Below are 26,574 nucleotides of genomic sequence, written 5' to 3'. Positions count from 1 at the left end.
ACTTCACACAGGATTTGCACACAAAATAAATGTCAGCCAGGCCTGATGTGAATTTTTAATGGGCAGAAATTAACAGAAAGCATCAATTTGACAGAGTATGGGTAATTTCAGCAGGGGGATGAGGCTGTTTTCAGGAGCAGAGGGCACAGTGTGACAGGCCAGGGCTGGCAGTGAGCACTGCAGGGATCAGATATTGGTACTGATGAGAAGGAGCACACAGCCCCAGCCCAGGCTGCCTCTGGCTGCACAGAACATTTCAGTGCCAGGGGAACAGGAGAATCTCCTACTCCTGCTCCAGGAACACAGCAGGGCATGTTCTGAGAGAAGACATACAAAGAATAAGGGCTCAGACAAAAGGAGTAAGAACCTGAAGGAAAAAATCAGAAACTGGGGATGAAAAAAGTAGACTAGGGAACAGCAGGGAAATGCACAGGTTGGCACATTTATTTTCCCTCTTCTTGAGAGAAGAAGATATTCCATGATATTTGTTATGCAGTTGTGTATTATCTCCTTAATACAGTGACAGTTTTATTTTCTTCTCCATCACCTGCCTTTTGCTTTGTGTTTTGGGGTGTGGACACTGCCCTGCCTGTCCCCCACCCTCCAGGCAGGGCAGGAAATCAGGCTGCCCTGTGCAGGCACATCAGTTCCTCTGTCCCAGGCTCCATTACTGAATGAGACCCCCAAAACTTGCACTGGGAAGAGGCTGTTGGCTCATGTTCCAGACACCATACAGGCTTTAAAACCTTGCCTCTCTCACTTTATAAAAAAAACTAATTAAGAATGTAAAAACACTGTGGTCCAGACTCACAACCAGTTAATACTTACCACAGAAACATGAATTCCAATGCCTAATTTTGAGGAACTCCCATTTGAAAATTTCTTAGCGAATATTTAACGAGATTCAGGAAGAACATGTTGGGCCTCTGAGAACCTACCCCTGCAAGTTACTGACTTCTGTTCTGATGGATTCCTTGTTTCCTCTTGCTTCAGCACAGCAAAAAATGGGTTTTGTTCTTCTGTCTCAAGACAGTGCCTTTTCTGGGGGTAGAACCAGAAGAGCTGGAGATACCTGCCATGGTGTGACAAGAAATAGATGTAAGAGCTCAATCTGCACTGTGAGGCCTTTGTAATACAATTAAACACTACACTGAGGGTAGGGAAGTGTTTTCCTCACTGTGTGCATTGGAGTCCCTTATTTATTTACCATTCAGGATCCCCAAGTGCTGCTCACTACACAAGTTAACAGCTGTCTGCTGGTGCAGTTCCTGCCTCCTACCTCCTCAGGCATCTTTTTCCTGTTTATACTTGTACATCAAATGGGCCTTTGGAAAAATCCCTGGTTTTCTTTTGTTGTGTTTTCTTTGTTCTGTTTCCATGCGGTCTTTTCCCCTTTGGAGATGACATGGATGGGAAATGGCTCATTGTAGCAACAGGAGACAGAAGGCAAAAACAATTGCATCACGGGTAAAGCAAACATCAAAGTGGAGCCCACGCCAAAGAGCTGGGAAAAAAAAATGTTCATATGTGATATTTCAGCATGTTGAAGTCCAGTTTGGGAGGGTTTGTGGGAACACAAAAAATAAAGAGCAAACAGTGACCATTTCCCAGCCCCTCTGTGAAGCAGCCTGGGCTAAGGACACGATGGACCTGCTGCCTTTTCCACAGCCCCTGTGACTGTGAAAATCCTGGATTGAATTGTTCAAAAAAACAGGTCTGAGAGACTGTGAACCAAACTGGAACCCATCTTTCACTAAGTACTAATTAACTGTCTGACAGCCCACGTATAAAAATGAGAGTGCTTATTGTTGATGTTTATTTTCACTTTAATAAGGAATTGCTGTAGGTAGCCAGCCTGATTAAGTACTTTTAACAACTCCCTTCTAAAGATAATTAAGTTCTGCAGTGAAATGTAAGGAATTTGGCATAAAAAACCCATTAAGCAGGCAGATATTTTAAATGAATAAACAAACATAACTCTCTCCAACGCACACATTCTGCTTTCTCATGATTTACATAACGCAAATGACTCTGACAACATCTTTATATTCTGTTTATCTTAAAACACTGCTGAGCCAAAAAAAAAATCTGCATATTGTGTTTCTGCAGCTCTAAACCTCTGACCTAGTGGAGAGTTCTGCAGGCTACAGAGCAATAAAAGTTGCCACTGTGGGTGAAGAGCCCGTGGCAAGGAGTAATCACTGCTCTTAAAAGCACTGAACATGCCAGATCTAAGTGTATGCATGGAGTTTGTTAAATATTTATCCAGATTTATATGTGAATAATGGAAATCACATGCGAGAAGCACTTCAGCTGTCTTTAAGCAATGACATCCACACTCTTGTAGCTCGAAAGCTCTTTTTTTTTAACCTCTGGAAGAGAATCTGCCTTCCTGAGCAGGTTGCTGTGCTGATGTAGCAAGCACAAGAAAACTGGCTCTGAGGACAGACTGACAACAGAAATTAAACAAAAAGAGATATTTCTATTATTTAAATAGTAATGTTACCAGTGTCACCCACTTGTACCTGGAATAGCAGAGCACAAGGAAAAGGAACCTTGTCCACTGCAGGTACCTCAGAATTTGTAAATGACCTCAAGATCAGAGCAGACTTTCACAAAGGTAAGTATTTACATCCCTTGAGGTCAGTGTCTCCAAACACATTTAATCTTTAAGCAAAGGCACACTTTTAAACAGAAATGAGCCCCGGTGCCATCTGCACATCCTGTTTTTCATGGAAAAGCTGCTGGAGAGTTAATTCCCACTTCAGACTGCTTCCCCCAAGTCCTGAGGTTTGCCAGTTCTGTTTGAAGTCCAAAATACAAATTACAATTCTCTGTAAGAGCTGTGGCAATCAGGTCAGCCCCAGCACTCAGAAAAAGGTGGTTTTGCCCTCTGTTTGGTTGCTGGTCTGCTGGAGAATGTCCCTCTGTGCAAGGACAGTCACTCCTGGGGCTCTGTGGATGCTCCATCAGGTGGTGTCACATCACTCCTGGTGACAGTTCCACTGCCAGCAGTGTCTGCACTTCCCTGGCAGCGAGGGAGGAGTTATGCTTATTTTTATTAAGCATTTAATAAAGTAAAAACGTGTTTTAATAGATCTTTTTATGGTAAGGGTTGTGTTTCACTGTTTCATAGTTCCATGTCAGCTTGATTAGTCAGTTAAGAAGTCACAATTTCTAAAGACTGATATGTATTTTACTGCTGGGAGATACAGAGCATTAAACATATTCACATTACGTGCATTAATTGGAAGGACTTTAACATATTTTAAATGTATCAATGGGTTTTCAGGTACCGTATTTGATTTAAAATTTCCGTATTAACTTGGTAAATGTCGATAGTGTCAACAGAAATTCCATATTAACTTGGTAAATGTAGATAAGTGTCAACAGAAAGAGCCTGTCAGAAGGGCTGACAAAAAGGTCACCGGGGAGTTTGTGGAGTGTCCGAACTGCAGGGTCGGTCTTGTCTCAAACACGTGCAGAAGCTCAGCCCTGGTGAGATCGCCGTGACATCGCCAAGTCTGTTTCTGGTTTGACGGCTCCACCTCCCGGCCAACTGCGATTTACCTTTCGAGCAACAGGCTGGAAGAGCAGGAAATCTCCGTTAGCGGGAACATTCTCCCCGTGTTCCCCCTGGGGCCCACCCTGCCCCGGGGCCACCCCCGGCTTCACCCGGAGAACCGGCCGGAGAAACGGGCAAACACCGCGGGCACGGCTGAGAGAAACCGGGGAGAAACCGGGGAGAAACCGGGAAACACCCCGGGCACGGCCGGAGAACCGGGGAGAAACCCCTGCTACCCCCGGAGGGTCCCCAGGTGATGCTCCCGCCGTCCCCGGAGGATCCCGGTGCAGTTCCCTGAGGGAGCCCCTGCAATCCCCTGAGGATTCCGGTACAGCCCCTCAGGGTCCCGGTACAGCTCCCTGAAGATCCCGGTGCCTGGCAGCCCCTCAGGGTCTCGGTACAGCCCCTCAGGGTCCCGGTACAGCCCCCTGATGATCCCGGTACAATCCCCTGAGGATTCCGGTACAGCCCCCGAGGGTCCCGGTATAATCCCCTGAGGGTCCCGATACAATCTCCTCAGGATCCCGGTACAGCCCCTCAGATCCCGGTACTGCCCCCTAAGGATCCCGGTACAGCCTCTGAGGGTCCCAGTGCAGCCCCCTGAGGATCCCGGTACAATCCCCTCAGATCCCGGTCCAGCCCCCGCCGCCATCGCGGGCAGGGCCGCACGAGGCGCTGCCGTGAGGGCGGGGCAAGCCCCTCCCTTCGTCTCCCTTCGGCGCTCTCCGGCAGCGCTCGGCAGCGCTCGGCAGCCAATGGGCGCGGCGGGCGCCTTCCCGCCTCGCCCCGCTGTCGCGTGCCGTGCGGCTCCGTGCTGAGGGCGCGGCGGACCCGGGTCAGCCCCGGCCCGGCCCGAGAGAGCGGCGGCGGCTCCTGCTCCGGCGGGGACGAGCCGTGCGGGGCTGGGGAGGGCGGCCTGCTGTCTGTAGGCGAGTAGGAGCGGTGTCCCTGTGCGGCCCGAGGGCAGGCTGGGGTAAGGCCGAGGGCTGGGGCGTGTGCGCGGGTGCAGGAAAGGAGGCGGTGCTGGTTGGGGATTTTGGCCCCACAAAGCGCTCGAGGCGGGCAGGGAGGCTCGGGCCGGGCCCGCGGGGCAGGGAAGGGCGGCTGTGAGTGCAGAGGATGGGCAGGGCTGGGCTGGGCGGGACGGAGCAGGCCGCAGTGCCGGCAGGTGCTCTGGGGAACTGTGCCTGGTGTAAAGCGGGCTGAACCCCATCAACAGTGAAACTTGAAAGTAGCATCAGAAGGCCCTGGGTGACGCCAGGTTGAGGCCTCAAATACTGCCGTGCTTTCCGATCTGATTGACTTGACAGCTTCAGAGTTGTGGCGGCCTGTGCCAGTCCCTGCAAACCTGACTGGAAGGGCTGCCCTTCTTCCCTTCCCCGGGGCTGCCCTTCCCTTCCCCGGGGCTCCCCTTCCTTCCCCGGGTTTCCCTTCCCCAGCTCCCCTCCTGGCTCTGCCGGTGTGGGGATCCCCCAGCAGGGAATTCTGCAGGGATGAGGGTGTTTTACTGAGCCAGCTGAAATAAAAGCAGGGCAAGTGCCACAATGCTGCTCACAGTATTTGTTGGGATAAGGGTGGGAAGGAGAAGATAGAACACTAACGCTGTAGGTTGCTCGTTTTAGAAGATGACAGGAAGAGCCAGAGCCAGAGGAAGACCTCCCAGACCGGCACCTGCTCTTCCTTCTGTAGGAGATGCACCTGTGAGTTCGTTTTCTTCTTAATGAGTGCAACCAGGGATGTCATACCTAACCTGTTTAATAGGCAGATGGGTTATATGTGTGTGTGCATATATTGTTAGCTGTACAGTTAATATAGCTCTGCTTTATTAAGAATATTTTATTGAGTTTATGAAACTCTGTAATATGTTATTACATAATATGAAACTCTGAATTGTGGGATTGCTCGTGGCTTAAGGTTGCAGTTCTTCCAGCAATGACACTTTTTAATATTAGTTATTCACTAAAATTAAGTGAATAAATAAGCTATACTAAAATTAATTATTTATTCACTAAATTAAGTTTTAGACATTAAAACTACAACAGATGTTTTTATAGAATAACTAGTTAGTTCCTTGAGGTATCAGAGGGGACTATAGAAAATGAGAAGTCCATAAACTTTAGTTAGAGAAGATTTGCATTAGCCATTAGTTATAAGAATAATAACTTAAAAAAATTACGCACTCCAATAATTTTGAGTTGGAAGTGTGGAATAATAACTCTGCTCTTAGTATGGGAATAAAAAAGGATTTAAGTGGAATATTTGAACGTTCTGTGCCCGGTGAACACTCCATTGAAGCGGCTGTTTGTTCCCACCCGTGGCAGGTTCCCCAGGGTGTCCCTGGGCAGCTGCGAGGCCGGCGGCACCCCCAGCAGCCCCAGCAGCCCCACCCTCAGCACCCCCAGCAGCTGCAGCAGCTCCATGTTCCCCCAGCACAGGCAGAAGAGCCCGGGGCCCACGGGCGCCTGTGGGGCGGCGAGGGCGTCCTGCACGAGAGGAGGCCAGAAGGTCAGCAGGGCTGGGGGTTCAGTGCCCACACAAGCACCTGTTTTCAAACGGATTCTATTAGTGTAGTTCTCTTTTTTTTATTTTCAAAATTATATTTATTGCCAAGACGTGAAAGATGTTTCCTGCATGGCAAAAGCCTAACAACATTTTGTCTCTTAAATTTGTCTTAATGCTTTTCAGGATTTAATTGCATTATATATTTTTGTTTGTTAATATATGATAGTATGTATGTTGTTTGTTACTTGATTGTGATTGCCCCTCACATTTTACCCCACAGGATTACAGGTTTCCTCGGGGCTCCAGGATTTGTCTTTAAGGGACAGGGGTGGCCGTCGCAGGGATTTCCATGACCTTGGGGTGAATACTCGGCAAGCCATGGTGCACGTCCAAGAATCCAAAACTGGTATGTTTAAATTACACTCTAGCCATATAAGCTATTTGAAATGAAAAATAGTTTCCTTTATTTCTGCTCTTGGTTTCCCCTAAAGACCCAAGTAGAATGTATTTAGGAAAAGGTGCTCTTCCTCTTTTCCTGGTTTTTTTTTTTTCTTCCTGTTTGTTTTTTTCGTCCTGTTTGTTTTTTTTTCCCTGGTTTGTTTGGTTTTTTCCCCCTGTTTTTTAGGGGTTTTTTTCCCATGGTTTGGGGTTTTTTTCCTGTTTTTTTTCCCCCCTTTTTTTTTCCCCGTTTTTTTCCCCTCCCAGTTTTTTTTCCCCTCCCTCTTTTCCTCCCCTCTTTTCTTGTTTTGAAAAGCTACTGATACTTTAGAGTGTATTAGAAAAAGATAAAAAGTTGTTGCTGTTACCTGAGGAGGAAAAGGAGAGTTTTCCTGGCAGCTGAGGCTCTATAGAAAGCTCCAGAGGGCTGATGAGTGTCTGGTAACAATGAGCTGATAGAACAGTTGCACAACAGGACTGCCTGCCTGGTTCTGAAGTCTCCACTGTCAGCGGCACAGTAACATTTGGTAACTGTTGCCCCCATTGCAGGATTCTCGGGGAAGGTGATCAAGCTGACCACGAACCATTTCCGGCTGACGTCGCGGCCGCAGTGGGCGCTGTACCAGTACCACGTGGGCTACAGCCCCGAGATGGAGGCGCGGCGCCTGCGCTCCGCCCTGCTCTTCCAGCACGAGGAGACCATCGGCAAGACTCACGCCTTCGACGGCACCGTGCTCTTCCTGCCAAAGAAACTGGACAACAAGGTGTGACCTGAGAGTGCCATTTTATTTGTTATCGTCACTCGTGGTTTGGTCTTGGTTCTCACTAGCTGGGGAATTGATGCGGAGAATAAGGTGTGAGGGGAGAGTCCATTTTATTTGTTATCATCACTTGTGTTTTGGTCTTGTTTTTCATTAGCTGAGGTGGAGTTAGGGAATTGATATGGAAAATGAGGTATGATGGGAAAACACCATTTTATTTGTTACTGTGACTCTTGTTTTAGTCTTGTTTCTCACTAGCTGGGGAGGAGTTAGGGTATTGATATCCTCATTTCCCTTTTTCAGGTCACTGAGCTGTTCAGCAGGACTCGAAATGGGGAGGATGTGAAGATAACTGTCACTCTCACTAATGAGTTGCCACCTACTTCACCTACTTGTCTGCAGTTTTACAACATCATTTTTAGAAGGTTTGCTGTACAAGTTATGTCATTCTAAAAATACGTGACTTCAATTTTTCCATTCCGAGGAATAGGCTACAACAAATAAGTATTATAATTGTGAATTTTTAAGCCTTTCTGGGGGGCCAGCCACATCTGGAATACTGTAATGTGCAGTTGTGTGTTTCTGGGCCATGTTAGTGTGGAAGGACTCAGGCTGTTGTAGGCAGTTGCAGCACCCAACCCACCTTTGTGTGTGTGGGTTTGCCTCTTAAAGCAAATAACAGAGCAGGACACTGAACTGGCAATTTCCTTCTTTGTGGCTGTAGCCTTTTCTCTAACACTAAGCTGTTACATCCATTCTTCAATTTTTAGGCTTTTGAAGATGCTGAATTTGCAGCAGATTGGACGTAATTATTACAACCCCAGTGATCCAGTCAGCATCCCTAATCACAGGTTAGGCTTTGGGAGGGCTGCTGGGGCAGGGGTTTTTGGCTGGGTGTTTTGGGGCAGGGGTGCTGGCTGGCAGGGGTGTCCCTGTTCCCTGCAGAGTCCCTGGAGCTCCTGGCTGTTACCTGGGGGCCCACTGTGTGGCTGTGGTGTGCTCCCTGCCATTGATCTGACCTGTACAGCCTGGCTGATGGAGGGAAATGGGCACTGTCCTGCTGGATAAACTGCTGCTCTTTCTCTTGTAAAAGTGTCTTGAATACCCACACACTTTGTCTGTGAGATACTTTAATCAAAAATCCATGTCATGCTATTAAGATAGCTACCTGTAAAATATTTCTAATTTTGTTAACCTTCAATAACTCATTTACATTTGGATAATGGTTTCTTTGTGCCATCACTGCTCTCTGGTGTCTGTGGAAGCGGGCAGCAATAAGGGATGAGAATCAAGATACTGTAAAGCACCTTTATTTCAGGTTTTGTTGTTGTGTTTTCCAGGCTGATGGTGTGGCTGGGCTTCACCAGCTCCATCCTGCAGTATGAGGAGAACATCATGCTGTGTGCAGACGTGAGCCACAAGGTTCTCCGTGGGGAGACAGTGCTGGACACTATGCACAGCCTTCACTCCCAGGTTGGAGAGGAAAGGTTCAGAGACACCTGTGCTAAAGAGCTGATTGGTTTAATTGTTCTCACAAAGTAAGTCTTTTTGGACTCTTGTTGTCTTGGAGAGCTCTCAATGCTCCATGTCCTGAAGTGTGCAATAAAGGCATCACAAAGCCTGAAAATGCTGTCACTGTCAAGCTAGCAAACTGATCAAGGTGACAGCATTTGCAAAAGCAGGAAGTACACCCTGGCTTTCTTTTGGTTTTGTTACAGTTCAGCTTTTGCTAAAATTGAAAACTTGAAGTTAGTACTTCTGAAAGGAGCGAAATTCCAACTTGAATGCATATTGAGATTAACTTTGTCATCCCACAGTTGAATTTCTTTTCTGTTTGGGTTAAGATTTAAACAAAAAGTGATGAAATGTTTATGTAGGTACAATAACAGAACGTACAGGATTGATGACATCGACTGGGATAACAATCCACAGGGCACCTTTAGAAAGTCAGATGGGTCTGAGATGAGCTTTGTGGAATACTACAAAAAGGTATGAAAACTTCGCTGCGTGTTTCATGCTTTAACTCGGAACATTCAGTCGTTGTTTCAGGTTTACTTAGGATGCATGGATTTGTAATTCAGAGTATTTTTAACAGAATTTTGTTTAAAGGACACTGTGTAGTCTGAGATGAGTAAGTGACCTGCCCAGGGTGGTTTGGTGGCAGTCATCCACCCCAGGGAGTGGCTGGTCAGGCAGAAACCCCAGAGGGCTGCAGGGGTGAGCAGGGAGCTCTTGGGAAAACTCCAAAAGGGAAGTAGGGATAGGTGTGATGGGTATACAGATACATTGTCACAGCATGAACTGAGGCTGGGAAAGCCAAAACACCTCTGGGATCGTGTCTGTCAGAGATTCACCACTGAGGCCTCTCACTGTAATTGTCAGCCCTTCATCCATACCAGTTTCACATGGAACAGCTTATGGGAAGGTTAAATTTCAGAAACTTCACTTGGCAGACTTGTTTGATTCTTGTGATTTCTTAAATTAAATTGCTCTGTAGGGCAGGAACTTTGCCCATGTCTGAACTGGAAGGAGCATCCCAATATTGAGTTAGATATCCCAGATGACAATGGCTCAAGCAAGGCACAAGCTTTGTTCCTCTTGTGTCCTACACATCAGTAGTTTGATGGCACCAGTTGGGACAACAGTGCTTCCCTGCATGGCCTTTTCTGACAGAACTAGAGATGTGCTAACTGAAAAAGGTTACTAGTGGCTTTTGGGGTTATTTGTTTTAGGAACAATTCTCGTTTTCCCAAGTGAGCATTATCATTCAGAAATTATAATGTTTGTTATGAGTAAATTAACATGCAGTCTGTATTTCTGATACAGCAATACAATATAGAAATTAGTGATTGGATGCAGCCTGTCCTGATCAGTCAGATGAAGAGGAGGAGAGGGAACATCCAAGGATCTGTGGCTCTGATCCCAGAGCTGTGCTCCCTAACAGGTACTGTAGTGTTTTTCCATATCAAAGCATCTGTCAAACCATAATTCCTACTGAAAGAGATGTTCTGACAGCAGCTTTCTGCAAGGTTCAGAGCTGTTTTGTTTGTATAAATGTGAGTTCACAGGAACACATTTTGTAGCTAAAAGATTGGATATTTAAATGAGGCTGGAAAGTTTGAGGGGGTTTGTAGCACAGTGTTTAGTTATGGTGTTCAACATCAGCACTTTGATAACTTGTAGAGAGTTCTGGTGGTAGAACTTCTGTTGAAAAAGAACAATTTACTAGAAATTGATGATAATTTTTTAAGATACATAAATCCATATTTTGTTCCAAGATACTCCCTATGCACATCTCAGCACTGTTCTGTCTTGATTTGAAGACAGAACTGAAGAGCTGCAATGCCTTGTGTGGTTTCCTCTCAAGTGCACAAATCCAGGAATTTTTTTCTGTGCCAGTGGGGATGTGTGTACAGGAGGCACCTGAAACCTTTGCCTACCACTGCTCCCTGTGTAATCTGCACGAGCTGCAGGTTTAATTTCCACAGTCCTGGGTGTTGGCTGTGACTGAGGAGAGGCTTTGCTGTTGGCAGGACTGACGGACAAGATGCGCAGTGACTTCAACATGATGAAGGACTTGGCCATCCACACGCGGCTACCGCCCGAGCAGAGGCAGCGCGAGCTGGGGAGGCTCCTCAACTACATCCAAAAGTATGGCCCCTTCCTGTCCTCTCTCCTTCTGTCTCTTCAAAGATCTGTATAACAAATTTCTGGCAGCAAAACTTCTGAAATCTTACTAGGTTGTTTTTTTTTTAAGTGAGCAGGAACAAATTTCTTACGTTTTTAATTCAAATCTTGTTTTTAAACAGAGATGACAATGTTCAGAAGGAACTCCGAAACTGGGGTTTAAGCTTTGATTATAAATCAGTGTCCTTTACAGGAAGAGTTGTTCAAGGAGAAAAGATCCTTCAATCAGGAAGTATGGTAAATAAATCGACTTCTAAAATCTTCCGTGTGTCCCACTGATGAAACAAGTTCTTAGGGAAGGAAATAGTACTTTTTGGTTTATAAGTGAAGGGTGAAGAGTGAAAATGTCTTTCAAACAAGTCTTTGTCCAAGCAGGAGACTTGCAATTTTCTTAAACTGTTCCCAAGTTGTATTTAGAAACCCTTAAAGGCACTCCACTACCATATTGTTGTCCTTGCAGAACAGGGTTTCTGGTCAGATCCACAGACTAGGAGATTAGAGATGTTTCTAATTAGTTTCCATCTGTTATAAAGGTATGGGAAGTGACAGTGGTCAGAACATGGAATTTTAGGCTCCAGGCAATGCCTTGAGACTTGTGGGAAAGCCAAGGACAAAACTTTCTCAGTCTATCCTTGGAAATGCTGAGGAGGACCCCAAAACAATCCCTATAAACAATCCCTGTAGATCTCCTCCTCCTGCTTTTCCAACTCATTTACTGGTAGAGATGTTTACAAAAATGTGGTGCCCTAAAGGACCAACCCTATTCATTGTACCCAAACACTGGATAAAAGAATCTATATTTCAATAAACTTTGCTCTAAGCCCTCTGAAGAAATCAGAGTTCTGCATGTTATTACATGAGCTGGTCTGAATTGTAACGACACACAGGTGCTGAGGCTTTGAGGTGCAAAGGCAGGAATGGTTTCAGTTCAGTAGCCAGCACATGGCAATGCTCAGCCCCAGGCAGGATGAGCAGTGTGCCTGCTGCAGGTCAGTGGGGCAGAGCTGTTGTCAAACCCAAGCTGTTTCCCCGCAGTTCGATTACAACCCGCAGTTTGCCGACTGGACCAAGGAGACGCGGGGCGTGCCGCTGATCCGCGCCGTGCCCATGGACAGCTGGCTGCTCATCTTCACCCGCCGCAACCACGACGTGGCCAACACGCTGCTGCAGAGCCTCTCCAAGGTCACCCCCTCCATGGGCATCCGCATGAACAAGCCAAACATGTGAGTGTGCACGGGGCTCAGGGGACAGCCACTGCCACCTCGGGCTGCTCACTGAGGACAGGGTGTGGTGTGGGACACAGACCACCTCTGGGAGGCTTGTAATAGAGCAAAGGGGCTTTCCCTTTGCAGGTTGTTCCCTTTTCCCCTTTGCAGGTTGTTCCCTTTTCCCCTTTGCAGGTTGTTCCCTTTTCCCCTTTGCAGGTTGTTCCCTTTTCCCCTTTGCAGGTTGTTCCCTTTTCCCCTTTGCAGGTTGTTCCCTTTTCCCCTTTGCAGGTTGTTCCCTTTTCCCCTTTGCAGGTTGTTCCCTTTTCCCCTTTGCAGGTTGTTCCCTTTTCCCCTTTGCAGGTTGTTCCCTTTTCCCCTTTGCAGGTTGTTCCCTTTTCCCCTTTGCAGGTTGTTCCATCTTCCCTTGTGACTGACTTTTCCTATTCACACTTTCATTTCTCAGAGCTTTTTGCATGCCAAAACTTGTTGTAGGACACTAAAGAGAGATGAGAGACTCCAAATATTTCAGAAGGCAAAAAGAGCAGAGAAAAAAGGCTTTATTGTCTAATTCTCACTGCCTTTAATAAGGTGTTCCCACCCAGACTGAACATGGTTGGGGAATAGGAACGACACCTCTCTGATCCCATTGGTTAAACTGGAGAAACAGCAAAACACCACCTGGAGAAAGATTGTTCTGAGAAAGGAGAGTTGTTGGCCAGGATTGTTTGGAGAAGAAGCTTTCTGGAGAAATTTTTCTTGGGGAAAAGTTAGCAGCTGCCAGCAGGCTAAAAATCTCTCAGACCCAGAAATATCAGGCCTACAAAAACTAAGAATTATTAGACAGACAGTCATTGGGCAAACCTTCTATAAGAAGTATTTTCTGCTGACTTAGGGTGTATTCTGGTTCTGATCTGTTCTCACGAATATCCTCCCTTGAGTACCCGTACTTGCCTATAGTTTTGAATTTCATTGTGGTTGGAAGCCTAAGTTTGGAGGTGATTCCTTTTAATCTTCAGATGTGTGAAAGTTGTATGTTAATAGCTGTAACTGTGATGTGAAGTGAGCTTTTATGCTTTTGCTGAATTTTCAATAGCTGTTTTTTTGTTGTTTGTTTTTTTTTTTTTTCTGTAAGCATTTTCTCTCTCTCTTTTCAGGATTGAAGTAGATGATAGAACAGAAGCTTATTTAAGAGTTTTACAACAAAGGATTACCCCTGACACAAACATAGTATGTATTGAATCCATAATTTCAGATCCTATTTGTCTCTGTAATTGCTGTTTAGTGGGATTTGCTCTCAGAAATTCAACTCTGGGCTCCTGAGAATCCCCTGTGCAGCTGCTCATCCTCCTGTGCAAACCTAACACTGAGCAGGGGTGTCCTGGGTAAGAGCCTTTGGTTCTCAAGTAGAGACACTGACACTTTGCAGTTCCTTCTTTCACTGTGAACATTTGAATATTTCTCTTGAGCGTAAGAAGTTTTTTCCTAAAGAACTCTTTAAGAGCTGTATAATGCTCAGAATGCAGCTTCTTACAAAGATTCTTTTTTTCTTCAAAGGTAGTTTGTATTTTGTCTAGTTCCCGAAAGGATAAATACGACGCCATCAAGAAATACCTGTGTACAGACTGTCCCATCCCCAGCCAGTGTGTGCTGGCTCGCACTCTGAGCAAGCCACAGACCATCATGACAGTGGCCACCAAAATTGCCTTGCAAATGAACTGCAAAATGGGAGGAGAGCTCTGGAGTGTGGAGATCCCTGTAAGTAGTTTGTTATAAAGGGTAACTCCTCTTTACTGGGCTTTATTTAAAGAGCAAGGCCTGTATGGATCCTGCTGTGTGTGGTTGCTTTGCAGCTGAAGCAGGTGATGATTGTGGGCATTGATTGTTACCACGACACCGTGGCTGGGAAACAGTCGATTGCAGGGTTTGTCGCCAGCCTGAACCAAGGAATGACACGGTAAGATCAGAGTGATGAAGGTAAAAACCCCCAAAACAGTTAAAAAACAGCTTTTCCTTTGACTGAAGAGCAGCTGCAATGTGGTGGTCCCTCAGAAAAATTCCAAACTGATTTGCTGTAATGGCTAATAAGAAATATATTGTGATTTTTTGCACTGCATCCCTTGAGGGAATGGCCTTGTCCTTTTCCCACATTGCTTGAGAGAGGGGTCAGTTGGTGGAGACAGGGCTGGGATGAGTAAAGGCATCAGGGTGGTGACAAGTTCTTTTCCCTTTTCGCTTGTGTGAAAGGCTTTTCTTGGTTGAGAAGAATGTTAACTCATGCTACAGCACTTTTACCACGGGGAATATTCTCACAGAATGCCAACTCCTCCTTGGCTGCACTGACCCACAACACCCATAAGGACTAAGTGGTCATGGGCATTTCAAAAATAACTCCACTGCAGTGAGCCTGGGAAATGCTTTGGAAGTCTCTTTTTATTTTGTTCTTCACAGGTGGTTCTCCCGCTGCGTCGTTCAAAGTCGTGGGCAAGAACTTGTGGATGGACTCAAAGCCTGCTTGCAAAGTAAGGGAGGGAAAGGGTTCTGCTCTTTCCAGATCTAAGAACTGACAATTCAGCTTCCTCAAAACCCTCCTCCCCTGCTGCCCTGAGGGGAGGTGTTACCAACCTGCACTTGGATAAGAGCACATTAAACACTGTTATGGATATTGCTGAAAATGAACAGCGTTCTGTGTGAACCTTTCACTGATCCCCACATTTCTTTGCAATAATTAAACTTAGCAGTGCACTTCCAAGAATGCTTTAAGGGAGTCTGAGTTCAGGGAGGGCAGCTCCAGCAGAGCAGGTGTGTCCTTGGGCCCTTTCTGTTTGTGTGGGTGCACAGGCAAACCAGAGCTCTTCCTGCAGGTTATATTTGTGTGTATTTGCAGGTTATATTTGTGTGTATTTGCAGGTTATATTTGTGTGTATTTGCAGGTTATATTTGTGTGTATTTGCAGGTTATATTTGTGTGTATTTGCAGGTATATTTGTGTAGCATGATGCTGACCCATTTCACCTTACTGAAGGATTGAGGACCTTAGTTTTCCAACTTACTGCTGTTTTTCTAGGAAAAAAAAAATCCGTTTTTGTTTTGGAATGAATTGTCATTACAGCTAATGGCTTTTATTCTTCTTTTTTAAGCTGCTCTAAGGAACTGGTCCAAGTGGAATCGGTGTTTGCCCTCTCGTATTTTTGTGTATCGTGATGGTGTTGGAGATGGACAGCTCAACACTTTGGTTAATTATGAAGTTCCTCAATTTCTGGATTGCTTGAAGAGTATTGGTACTGACTACAGGTAAATCTGTTTCTTCCAACCCTGCTCTTTACTGCCAGAGAAATAAACACTGGGATACAAAATGAGGCTGTGGATGAAGACTGTTGTCTTTCCATCCTTACTGATTTTCACCTGAGCTCAGATACCTGTTTTTCTGATGATTATTTACATGATTTCAGATACTTGACTTGTAATATAATAGGAAAGTTCTTAGTGCATGCACCACATGCCTGCCATACACACGTGTGCACATTCACTCTTTGGGCACTTTTGATGGATGTGATAATTTAATTTTGTCCCACTGGCTGATCATAACCTGACTATTATGTGTCTGGCAAAGCCATTTTTTTTCTTTCCACTTCTTAAAGGAAGTTGTCCAGTCACTTACATTTTCAACATCCTGCTTTGAAACTTATCAACTGCAGTGACTTAATCTGCTCTGAAAAATAAAAAATATTTCCTTACACTGGAGGCAGGCAGAGCAATTGAAGTGCTCAGTTCTTCTGTTCAGCTTTTGTTAATGGCTTTACCAAAAATACTGTTAAGACACAGTATAGGAAACAATGGGGTAGAGAGTAGAAATCCAGTCTTTATTTAGAAGATCCTTTTTTGGTCCATTTTCTATTTCCCAGTGAAGTTAGAGGAAAGTTGGATTGGTGAAAACTAATATGAGGGTTAAAAATTTAAAGTTGTGAACAATGTCATATTTAATCTGAATCCAATAAAGACTTACATGTGAAATTAATGCTGTGGAACTCCAGCAAACCTGCTCCTGAAAGTTCTTAGTGCAGTTTTCCAGGAGAGTTTTGTTTTTTCCCTTTCCTTTCAGCCCCAAGCTGACTGTGATCGTGGTGAAGAAGCGAGTGGGTGCCAGGTTCTTCGCCGAGATCAGTGGGGGGCTCAGGAACCCACCCCCAGGGACTGTCGTCGATAGTGTGGTGACCAGGCCTGAGTGGTGAGTCCCTGCACAGGTAAAACACTGCCTGCTCGGACAGGAAATACATCCAGCAGTACATGCACTGTAAAAATCAAGTGTGAAAACACTTCCCACACTTGTGTGGATGATGTGAGCAGTGTAAGCCAAGTGTGGTTATCAAGAGGAAAATACACGTGCAGGGTGGTTATCAGGAGGAAAACGGGATAGAACAGATAATTAATAGTTAATAATTAACTATAGTTAATAGCTAATATAGTTAATATTAATATTAACTAATATTAATAGTTAATATTTTTGTTATCTCAAGACCTGGTCCATATAAGAAGATTATTCACGTTCCTTCAGGTCTCCTGGCCTTTCAGACACACAGACTAAAGCTTAGGCATCCTTCTGGGGTTTACTCAATAAGCATAAAAAAAAAATCAAAGAAAACAAGACAAACCCATGGGGCTCTGCATTTTCCTGAGACCAAGAGCCCTTCCTGTGGCACAGCTGTGGGGTTTGCCTTCCCCTGCAGGTATGATTTCTTCGTGGTGAGCCAGACAGTGAAGAATGGCTGCGTGGCCCCCACCCACTACAACGTGGTGTACGACACCAGCCAGCTGAAACCCGACCACATACAGCGCCTCACCTACAAGCTGTGCCACATGTACTACAACTGGTCGGTGAGTGCTGCCTGCAGGGGGGAAAACAGGCCTCCTGGAACACCCCTGCAGCTCCAAAATGCCTGCAGGGATGCCTGGCACCTTGACTTTGAGCACTGGGTGGTTTATAGTTACTTGATCTCTCTGAGGGTCACAGCAGTCTTTATTCTCCTTAGCAAATATTTGTTGTGAGTGTTGTTCCTAATCTGTCAGAAGCAAAATGGGAGTGATTTCTTAGCTGCAGGAGTAGCTACTCCTTCATGTGGAGGCCCCTGTTGCACACCAAGCTCAGCTCATACCTCAGCTTTGTCACCTTAGTCAGAAATAGCAGCTCCTGCAGGGCCAGCACTGAATGTAAACCTGTGTAAGGGTTTATATTATATATCCTGCCGTGTCAGCAGGGCACTGCAGTTGGGAAACTTGGGGAGTTTTTACCTCTGTTCTGTTATGTTGGGTAGCTGTAAAGTTGTTTTCACAAATCAGCATAAACAACAGGGAATACAAATCCTACAGTTATGCAGACTTTGGAGGTCCAGAGGTCTTTGTTACAGTGATTCCATGCTTATTTAAATTACTTGAAAATAATTGGGTTTTTTTCTTTTTTTCCGCTTTCTGCAGGGTATTATCAGAGTTCCTGCTCCTTGCCAATATGCTCATAAATTGGCTTTCCTTGTGGGTCAGAGCATTCACAGAGAGCCAAACCTGATGCTGTCAGACAGACTCTACTACCTTTGAAGCTGAGTTACCAGCCAAACACAGAGTGCAGTTCCTCTCTAGGGAATGTGGAATTGTCCGGGCTTTTGGTTTAGTTTTGTTTTTTCCTAAGAGACATGCACAGGATGTGCAGTTGTGGAAATTACTTATTTTCATTGTACCAGGGAATGGCTGATTTGAATTTTGAACAGGTGTCTGATTGCTAGAATAACCACACAAATTTCTGTGATTTTTGATACTTATTTACTAAAGTTTTTTCTGTGATTCTTCCCGCAAGTTTCTTGGTTGTTCTTATTTACATTTTGAGAAGTCTTACACAGAATTACTTCTTGCATGGGAGATCCAGAGTTTTGCAGACCAGAATCCAAACTCTTCCAGCTACTCATTAATTACCCTTCTGATTTTCAAAATGCTTCAATATTGTTGATTCCTTGTTTTTGTTGGCTGTTAAAACGAGGGCCAGATGTTTCATTCCTTAGAAAGAGGTGAGCAGACCTTACCAAGGCTTTGTTTGGAGGCTGTGCAGTGCTGCAGAACGTCTTGGCAGGATTTTGAACAGTTGTCATTGTGAGGGATTTGCAGAACAACCAACTGTCCTGGGGATGTGATTTTTGTTTTGTCATTTTACAGTCACTGCCCCGTGGGAGGAGAGGGCTGGGAGAGGAGCTGAGCTGCTCCTGGCCAGCCACTGAAATGAAAATACCACAACCACAGGCTTCTAAATGAGAAACACCATTTCCATCAAGGAGTACCAGTGCACTGACAGGTCTGGGGGTTTTGGTTTTGTAGTTCTGAGCAATGGGACAGCCCTGGTTTGCTCATGTCTGAGGTTTTCCTTGGTCACTGTTCTGCCAGCCCAGTTTGTGAAAGTACCAGCAGGTGTGGGGAGGGAGGTTGAGCTCAGATTTCTGCAGGAGCAGAGTCAGACCACTGCACGTGGAGAAATTCAGATTAGTGCTGGTTTTCTTAAGCACCCTGTTGTGAACCTTGTTGCTTTTCTTTGTGAGATTTAAATAAAGTTGTTGCTGTAATTAATCCTTGCTGGTTTGAGCCTGTTGTGTGTGTTTTGTTCTTCACCACTGGGCTTTGGCACAGAGGGGACAATTGCTGGAGTAGCTTTGCAACCCTTTTTTACCTCTGGGAAGCTCCTGCAGTCTTGGAGAGAGAGGAGATTTCTTTAAACCCTTTCTTAATTCTGCAGTAAACTTGTCATGGGCAGCTCTGAGAAAAGGCTGGCACAGGAAGCCAGCAGCTGCCACAGTGGATTTATGAAACATACTGCACTCTACAAAATATCAAATAATTTATTTATATAAAATATAATACACAACGATTGTACACATGCACACACCCACACAGTACTTTACCACAACTGTAGGCCAGTTATTTTCTTTTAATTAAATGTATAATCTAGCACACAGTATTTTACAGTAATTTACATTGTTATCTGAAGACACAATGGGGAAGCTTTGATCATTCATTTATAAACCTTCCGTAAATTACAAAAAGAAAGGCAGTCTGAAAAGTATGTATAAACAGTAAAAACAATTTACAAATGGACAAGAATTACAAAATAGTAACAGCCAATGACTGCCATCAGGGTGTGGGGTCGTTTTTGTGGTGTGCCAATAGTGCAGGTGTGGTTTGAGCCCGGCCTGGCTCAGCCTCCTCACGGGCTGTGCCTGGGACACACTTTGTCCTTTCCCTTCAGACTCAGCAGCCTGAAAATGCCTTTTGGCCTTGGGCTGAACCTCCACAGGGAACAACTGGGGGAGCCAAGAAAGGGGGTTTGGTGTGGAGTTGTTTTTTATCCCAGTAGCTTAGAACAGTGAGCCCCAAAACTGGAGGGTGGATGGTTGGAAGTGGGTGAGGTTCTGACACTGATCCCAGGGGGGTGACAATGACAAACCAGGACAAGGGTTTGGGTTTTACTGGGAGGAGCAAAAACTAAAAAAATAAGCGTTTAGCACAGCACTTCCACACTCCCAGGAGCTCATCAGACATGGGATGGGGTCAGGAACAGAGGAGTGACCTGGAGTTACATGGTGGAGGGAGGATGGACACAGCTGAACCCACAGTACATACAAAGTATACGCTGCATATTTATTAGACAGTACAAATCATTGTGCATTAATAAGGCAAAACATCAAGGCTGATTCAACTAGGAGTTTCAAGACCATTTGTGTTACTGATAATGGTTGGATAAGTGGGGTGATCTCTCTGAATTAGCAATCAGTGAAGAGACTTTTCTCCCCCCACTGGTGGTTAAAGGAGAATAAAGGCTGAGATTTTTTCCAATGGAGTTTGCAGGTGTCGAGCTGACTTCAAATAAAACCATGTTCTTCTGGTCTTAATCCCACAAATTTCTTTTTTTAATTTTTATTTTTTTTTTTTTTACTTTTTAAAAAAGGCTTTTCCAACAACAAATCCACTTCCCTTTTTTTTTCTTGCTGTTTTGATTAAGCAATTCACATGACTATTGATGTCAGAGTTAAAAATGCAAAGGTCTGGTAAAGTACTGCATAGTCATGAAAGCCCTAGTTTTGACTTTAAAAAAAAAAAAAAAAATAAAAAAAAAGAAGTACACAGACTGGAAGCTTTACAAGTTGTCCAGGAGCACACGACTCATTTCACTGCACCAAGCTTTTTCAGCAGTTTCTTGCCTTTGGAAAGGAGCCCCTTTTTCTTTTTCGAGGCCATTTCCCTGCCTCTCCCGGGAGCACCAGAGCCCATCACCGGTGACGGAGGGGAGGACCCGGGATGGAGATGAGCTGTGGGGGATGCTGCTCTCCGGGGTGTACCTGTATTCTCGGGAGGAACCTAGTAGGTACATTGTTATCATTTATTTATCCCATCTCTCAAAGCTCCAAAGCCAGCAGCAGCAGCAAAGACACTTGGCAACATCACTCCTCCCATCATTACCCACTTAAACGCAAAAAAAAAAAAAAAAAAAAAAGGGCTGTTTTTTTTCTTTTCTTCTCTCTGGGTCAAAATTACTGCGTGGGCTTATGGAAAATGCATCAATTTAGAGGGGAAAAAAAATTGTAGAAATAGAAAACCCACCAATCGAGCCCAGTTTTGGTTCTACCTTTTTAAAGGGAGAGTTGGGTACGTTTGCTTTGCCAGAATTCTGGCCCCAAAAGCCACAAAACTGGCTTTGGTTTGTCATTTCAGTACTCTGACAGTACTAAAATGGAGAGGGATACTTTGAGCTATAGATTTAAGAAAAAAACAAAGGTGTTAATTACTACAGATCAGCAATCCATAGAAGCCAAACTCTTTTCAGAAGAAATGACTTAAAATGCTACATGATCACTTACTTTTTTTTTAACGTCCTTTAAATGCCTTTTATTTAAAATTGGCTAGCAAACTTTATGTACAGATTAGAGAAGATGGCACACTGGCTTAAAAAAAAAAGAATTAAAAAAAAAAAAAAAAGGAAAAAGAAAAAGCTAAAATGAACCTTAATTGCAATCAAAGAAAGCTTCAAGGCCCTGAGTGCTCGATGTGTATGCTGCAGCTATGAGGTTTGTTAATGACAGCATTCCTAAATATTTTGAACAGCTTTTTTTATTTTTATTTTTTTTTTTCAGTCATCAAAAGCACTTGGATGAAAACGCTAAAAAATTACGTATACTGAGCCTATCCTAACTACAGTGCCCAGCTGGCAGGATGGTCACTATCCATTAAAATGATATTTTTCACAGTAGAGTCCATGCTGTAAGGGAGGCCTTGCTCGAGTTAAACAGCAGCAATTTACTGGCTCCTTGTGCAACAGTGAGTTAAGCAAAAGGGGCTTCAAGCCTACTTTGATTTTAAATCAAGGTCTAATTCTAATGAAAAAAAAAACAAAACAAAACAAAAAAACAAAACCAAAACAACTTGGTAAAGCACCCCAACGTACACCTGAAGATACCAGATATGGAGTCTAATGCATTCATCCAGTGAGCTGCATGTTTCAGGTCGAGACTTTTATTGCATTGGTAAACCAAACAGTTGCTAATGTTGCAAACGCACTGGCTGGGAAACATCCAGGAAATTGTACTGCAGGAAGGGATTTGGGGTTTTTAATTAATTTTTTTTTTTTTTTACAGAAGTGTTGAATAGTTGGTCTTAGGCAAACCGGGGTATAATTGATTGCGGAAAACACAATTTTAAGGCAGACAATTGAATTAAGTAGCTGTATTTGAGTGTAGTGAGTTTCAGAACCAACTATCCCCGTGTAAACCACTGTCCGTGCCAGGTTCACTGCTGTTCCTGCAAGGCCTGCACCTGCTTGTGCTTTTTTTTTTTTTTTTTTTTATTTCTTGACACAGGAGCTTGGAATTTTTACATCCCAGCTTGGCTAGCAATGCAATATGCAGCTTTGTTTGTAGGGTAGTTAGACATCAAACTCTCCTCTCTATGTAAACATAAACACTGAGCTCAGGGAAGAAATATGTTCCAAACGCTGACCTTCGTAAAGGGAGGTGGGATTGGATCTCACAGGGCTCCTCTTTGAAAGGATTTGTCTCCCAAGAAAGGAGCTGGCATGACTGGGAACAGCCCGTTCTTCTGTGGCCAAGGGGTTTGGAGACATATTTCTTTTCTTCTCCCCCACAATTAAGTTTCAAGACTTGCATTAGATTAGCCAGGTAGCTTTAATTGAAATCTCTATTGGTATCTTCAGTTGCTCACTTACGTGAAGGCTACATTGCCTTATTAAGGTGTGAAATGAACACTCTTCTTCTGTTTCCAAGCAGATGAGCAAAGAAATAAAAATATATATAAAATATATAATATAGAAAAGTATTGCAGTGATGAAACAAAACCAAAAATGAGATACTCTAAACACGATTAATTCTTTCATCAAAGAGAGGTCTCTGAGCAATTAATTGTCACCAGTTGGAACAGGAAGTTGGGAGGATTAAGAGACGACCACTGTCAGTCCCCCAGCTGCAGTTACAGTTTGTATTTAGAGGAACACTGGCACCAGCATTTTGTGCACAAAAACTATTTTAGTTACAGCAAATTAGAAGCTTTGGGAAATAACAATCACCAGGAAAGAGCTGCTTAAATTCAGGTTGTAATGGCTGGTACTGCAATGACTGCAATTAAAACAGCCAATTTAGTTTCTCCATTTACAAATGTAACGAGCTGGCGAAGGCTAAACTCATTTTTTCCTTTTTATTTTATATATGGAAAGATAATTTTAAATGGGGAAATGGATTTAAAAGTAACGTTAAAAAGTAATGTCTAAATTACAGGTGAGACGGAATGAGATGGAGAATGAAGGTTTAAGTGTTTCTTAGTGGGTCTCTTACCCTTTTTGCCTTGGACCTGGTGGGTGTGTCGTGGACGTAGCGCGAGGGTGCGTCGGAGAGAAAGACTTCAACATCATCAGGCACTTCTTCAAGGAAGTTGGAAGGAACCAGCCCCTTCTGTCCATTGAGTTCACCCTGCCAGCAGAGGGAAGCTTCACTGAATTATTTCATTTATCGTATTTATCATATTCCCAAGCAGGCAGGGAAATAGTTTTGCCTATTTCTAAGCTGGTGAGGGAGAGGAAATTCCCATCCAGGGTCCCTGGGGATGCTGAGAGTTCCCACATTTCCACACCCCCTCCTGCTTTAGGGTGACTGTGACATTTGTGTTCTCAATTGTTTGTTCTCTGTGTGGTTTGTACTTTTAGGGCTGGTTCTGAGAGTGAAGCAGGAAAAGAAGAAGGGGGCAGTTTGTTTGGAAAAACTGTCTTTACTTTTTTGTATTTTTTTTTTTTTTTTTCAGGAAGGTTCAGATGTTTCCTCCCAAATTTTCCCTAAACCAGGACACCTCCCCAGGCTGGTGTTTGGAGCAGTTTGGGGTGACCCAGCAGACCCAACTTACGTAGTAAAATCCGTCCTCATCGATCTCACCAAAGACAGTGATGATGTCCCCAGTGCAGAAGGTCAGCTCGGCCTGCAGGGGGGGACAGGACAGGCAGTGTCAGGCAAAGACACTCTTTATTCATATAAATCCATCAACATTTCTCCCCACTCCTTCATGGTACGACACTGGTGAAACCAAACTCATCTTTGAGAGCCAAATCTCTTTTTTTTCTTTTTTCCCCTGGGGTTTTTTCCTGATCTTGCTAAAGCTGGCACCTCTCCCAGAGTGCCTGGACACCCACAGGGCTCCCTGTGACAGCACAAATTATTTGATTTGTTGGCCAAACTACTTTGAAACACCATCATTTAGAAAAAGATTTGGTTCAATAAGAAACAGAAAACAAGCCTGGCTGTGTCCTAAAGCACCAAGTCCCGCATATTTCAAAATTCACTTTCTCTTTTAGAAAATTCCAGTTAAAAGCAAAACCAAACCCTATTTTATAGGGTAACTCCAAAGGATAACGGGCTCAGCTCCAGCCCTACCTCCACATCCACGTTGGGGGAGCTCTCCCGGGGGTCGTAGTCGTAGAGGGCCACCATCCTCCTGGTGCTCAGCGGCTGCTGCCGCCCGCGCCGGCCGCGCTCTGCGGGCACGACAGGGGCACAAAGGGGGCGGGGGCACAAAGTTATTCTCAAAGTGTTCCCAAAGTTATCCCCAAAGGGTTCCCAAATTATTCTCAAAGTGTTCCTGAAGTTATTCCCAAAATATTCCCAAAGTTATTCCCAAAGTATCCCCAAAGTTATTCCCAAAGTATTCCCACTTATTCCTAAAGTGTTCCCGAACTTATTCCCAGAGTTATCCCCAGCATTGCCAAAGTTATTCCCAAAGTCATCCCCAAAGTGTTCCCAAAATTATACCCAAAATATTCCCAAAGTTATTCCCAGAGTGTTCCCAGTTATTCCCAAGGTTCCTCTCGCCCTGTTCCCAGCAGAGCTCCAGCCCAGCAGCACAAAAACCTCAATGGGCCAGAGCCACAAACAGACATGTCAGAGATGTACAGCCACCCACAGCTCATAAATATTAATTATCAGTTATTAAATAATAATTAACACCGGTCTGCCCCTCTTTATTCCAAGGCACAGAGCCCACAGCTCTGGGAGCCTATTCTGTGCACAGAAATATTTCAGGAGACAAAACCTACTTCTTTAAAAAAAATAATCAGAAAACAAAGTAACCAGTGGGGTAGTGAAGCTACAGGTCCCCATTTGCAGCAAATAATATATTATGATTAAATATTAATTCTATAAAGTTGTATAAATATTAGCAGTATAAAGCTGTATAAATATTAGTTGCATAAAGTTTTATGAATATTAGTTGTATAAAGTTGTGTAAATATATTAACTGTATAAAGTTGTATAAATATATTAACTGTATAAAGTTATCCAGACACTGGCACAGAAGGGATCCCTGGGGCAGTAAATGACTGCAAAAACAAGAGGTGAAGTTGGGTGCCCAAGAGGTGAAATATCTGTATTTTCTCTTACCAATTTTCTCGATTGGAGTGTTCAAAGGGAGGAAACCTTGTTTGAGAAGCTGATCCATCATCTCCTCATCATCTGCCTGTATCTCAGAGACCATGTTACACGGGATAAGGCCAACCCTGGCACAGGTTTCCCCACGGTAAAATCCATCAGCATCCTTGTCCCCATACACCTGACATCCAGAGAATAACAATAGCAGTCAAAAAGGGTTTAACGTTTAGGAATTTCAGTGCAGGCTGAGGGTTACCAAAGCACAGATGACAACAGGTTAGACGTGGAATTATATTCATTTTGGACCACTCTGGCTTAAGTTACAAAACTGGAATTGTTGTATTAATTTGAATTGACTTATTTATTTAATTTGAATTGAATTTATTTAATTTACTTCAGATGCATAAACAGAAGTTGGAATTTTTGTGTGTGTCTGTGTGCATCAGCTAGGAGTGCTCAGCATTTAGAAAACACAACAGCTCTGGTTTGGCACAACACCAGCACTTGTGGGGCTCCCTGGAGCAGAAATCCTCTCTGGAGCAGCTCCTCCTGCAGGGTTTGTGGCAATGGACATGGGGAGATTCAGACTCACCATGTTGGGCTCAGCCTAAATAAGATTGGCCTTAACTATCTACAGCAACTCCCAGATTTTCACCTGTTTTGTGGTTATTTTTAAGCCATTAACTCTCGATATTAATCAGCAGGTCCAGTGTGATTTCCAGCCTGAACCTCTGCAGCAAAACCCGCTGGGTTTGGATCAGACAGGCGGCTTTTCTCCGGAGCACAGAGGAGTTTGTGAAAGTGCCTTTTGTTCCCTTTGTGCTCGGAGCTCACCTTGATGATCTGTCCCTCCTTGAAGGGCAGCTCCTCCTCAGCAGCGTCAGGGTTCGGGGACATGGTCAGCGGGTCGTAGTCAAAAAGTGCAACAAATATTCGAGTGGAAAGGTCCTCTGTGCCAGCATCGGTTTCAGACTCCTCATAAATGTCTGGGGAAAGATGGTCGTGGCCACCGTAGCCATCTGTGGGAGCGGGTTCAGAAAAGAACAGTCCAGTCATTCGAGTTGGCCTCATCAGCCAACCATCCCAGTTAATTAATGAAACAACGTTTGGCATTTCAGTGAGAAAAATCCCAACCCTCACTCCGTGTCCTATAAAGCTTGGTGGGGTTTTTAGTTTTGTTTTGGGGTTTTTTTGATTAGCAAGTGGCTATTTTTATTTATTTTTAAAACCTGCTCTGGAAGTTGGGCTGATTTTCCTGTGTCAGACTGACGTTTGCACAGCTCACATAGGAAACTCAAATTTCTGTTGGGTTTGCAAGAGTTTGCCATAAATTAATGACAAACGTGGCCAAGGGCATGGCAAGGGAGTACAGAATGAGGCTGAGGAGGGGCAGGATGGATGGAGGGATGATGGAGGGATGGATTTATAATGATGAGGGGACGGAGGGGACGGAGATCAGTGTGGCCATCT

General features: G+C 44.3%; 2 protein-coding genes across 4 annotated transcripts in view; one reads left to right on the top strand and one right to left on the bottom strand.

Moving 5' to 3' along the window:
- RIMBP2 (RIMS binding protein 2) overlaps positions 1–26,574 on the bottom strand; it is a 269,166-nt gene that overhangs the window by 200,337 nt on the left and 42,255 nt on the right. The window contains exons 14-19 of one of the 3 annotated variants that reach the window (XR_014591298.1): positions 25,939–26,123; positions 25,117–25,285; positions 24,115–24,215; positions 23,591–23,662; positions 23,029–23,163; positions 22,038–22,453 (exon numbers count right to left, since the gene is read on the bottom strand). Coding sequence is in view for 2 of the 3 variants with exons in the window: in XM_083873971.1 (XP_083730097.1) it covers positions 20,351–20,545; positions 23,029–23,163; positions 23,591–23,662; positions 24,115–24,215; positions 25,117–25,285; positions 25,939–26,123 (857 nt within the window). In the remaining variant the exon portion in view is untranslated. Of the gene's footprint in view, positions 1–20,085; positions 20,546–21,279; positions 22,454–23,028; positions 23,164–23,590; positions 23,663–24,114; positions 24,216–25,116; positions 25,286–25,938; positions 26,124–26,574 lie in introns of those variants that run through there. The other 2 variants (XM_083873971.1, XM_083873972.1) reach the window with 2 other exon arrangements.
- On the top strand, positions 6,353–17,746 carry PIWIL1 (piwi like RNA-mediated gene silencing 1; the record flags this gene model as incomplete). Its single annotated transcript, XM_083874293.1, has 18 exons — positions 6,353–6,473; positions 7,055–7,269; positions 7,570–7,691; positions 8,037–8,117; positions 8,607–8,804; positions 9,144–9,255; positions 10,093–10,210; positions 10,800–10,917; positions 11,076–11,190; positions 11,989–12,176; positions 13,316–13,392; positions 13,720–13,916; positions 14,012–14,115; positions 14,610–14,680; positions 15,298–15,451; positions 16,260–16,385; positions 16,885–17,032; positions 17,630–17,746. Exons 1-18 carry the CDS (start codon positions 6,446–6,448, stop codon positions 17,744–17,746), a joined length of 2,289 nt encoding a protein of 762 aa, XP_083730419.1. The 5' UTR covers positions 6,353–6,445.

This window comes from Zosterops lateralis (genome assembly GCF_965231275.1).
Source record: "Zosterops lateralis genome assembly, chromosome: 17".
Taxonomy (NCBI): Eukaryota; Metazoa; Chordata; class Aves; order Passeriformes; family Zosteropidae; genus Zosterops; species Zosterops lateralis.
This window is presented reverse-complemented; position numbering and strand designations above follow the sequence as displayed.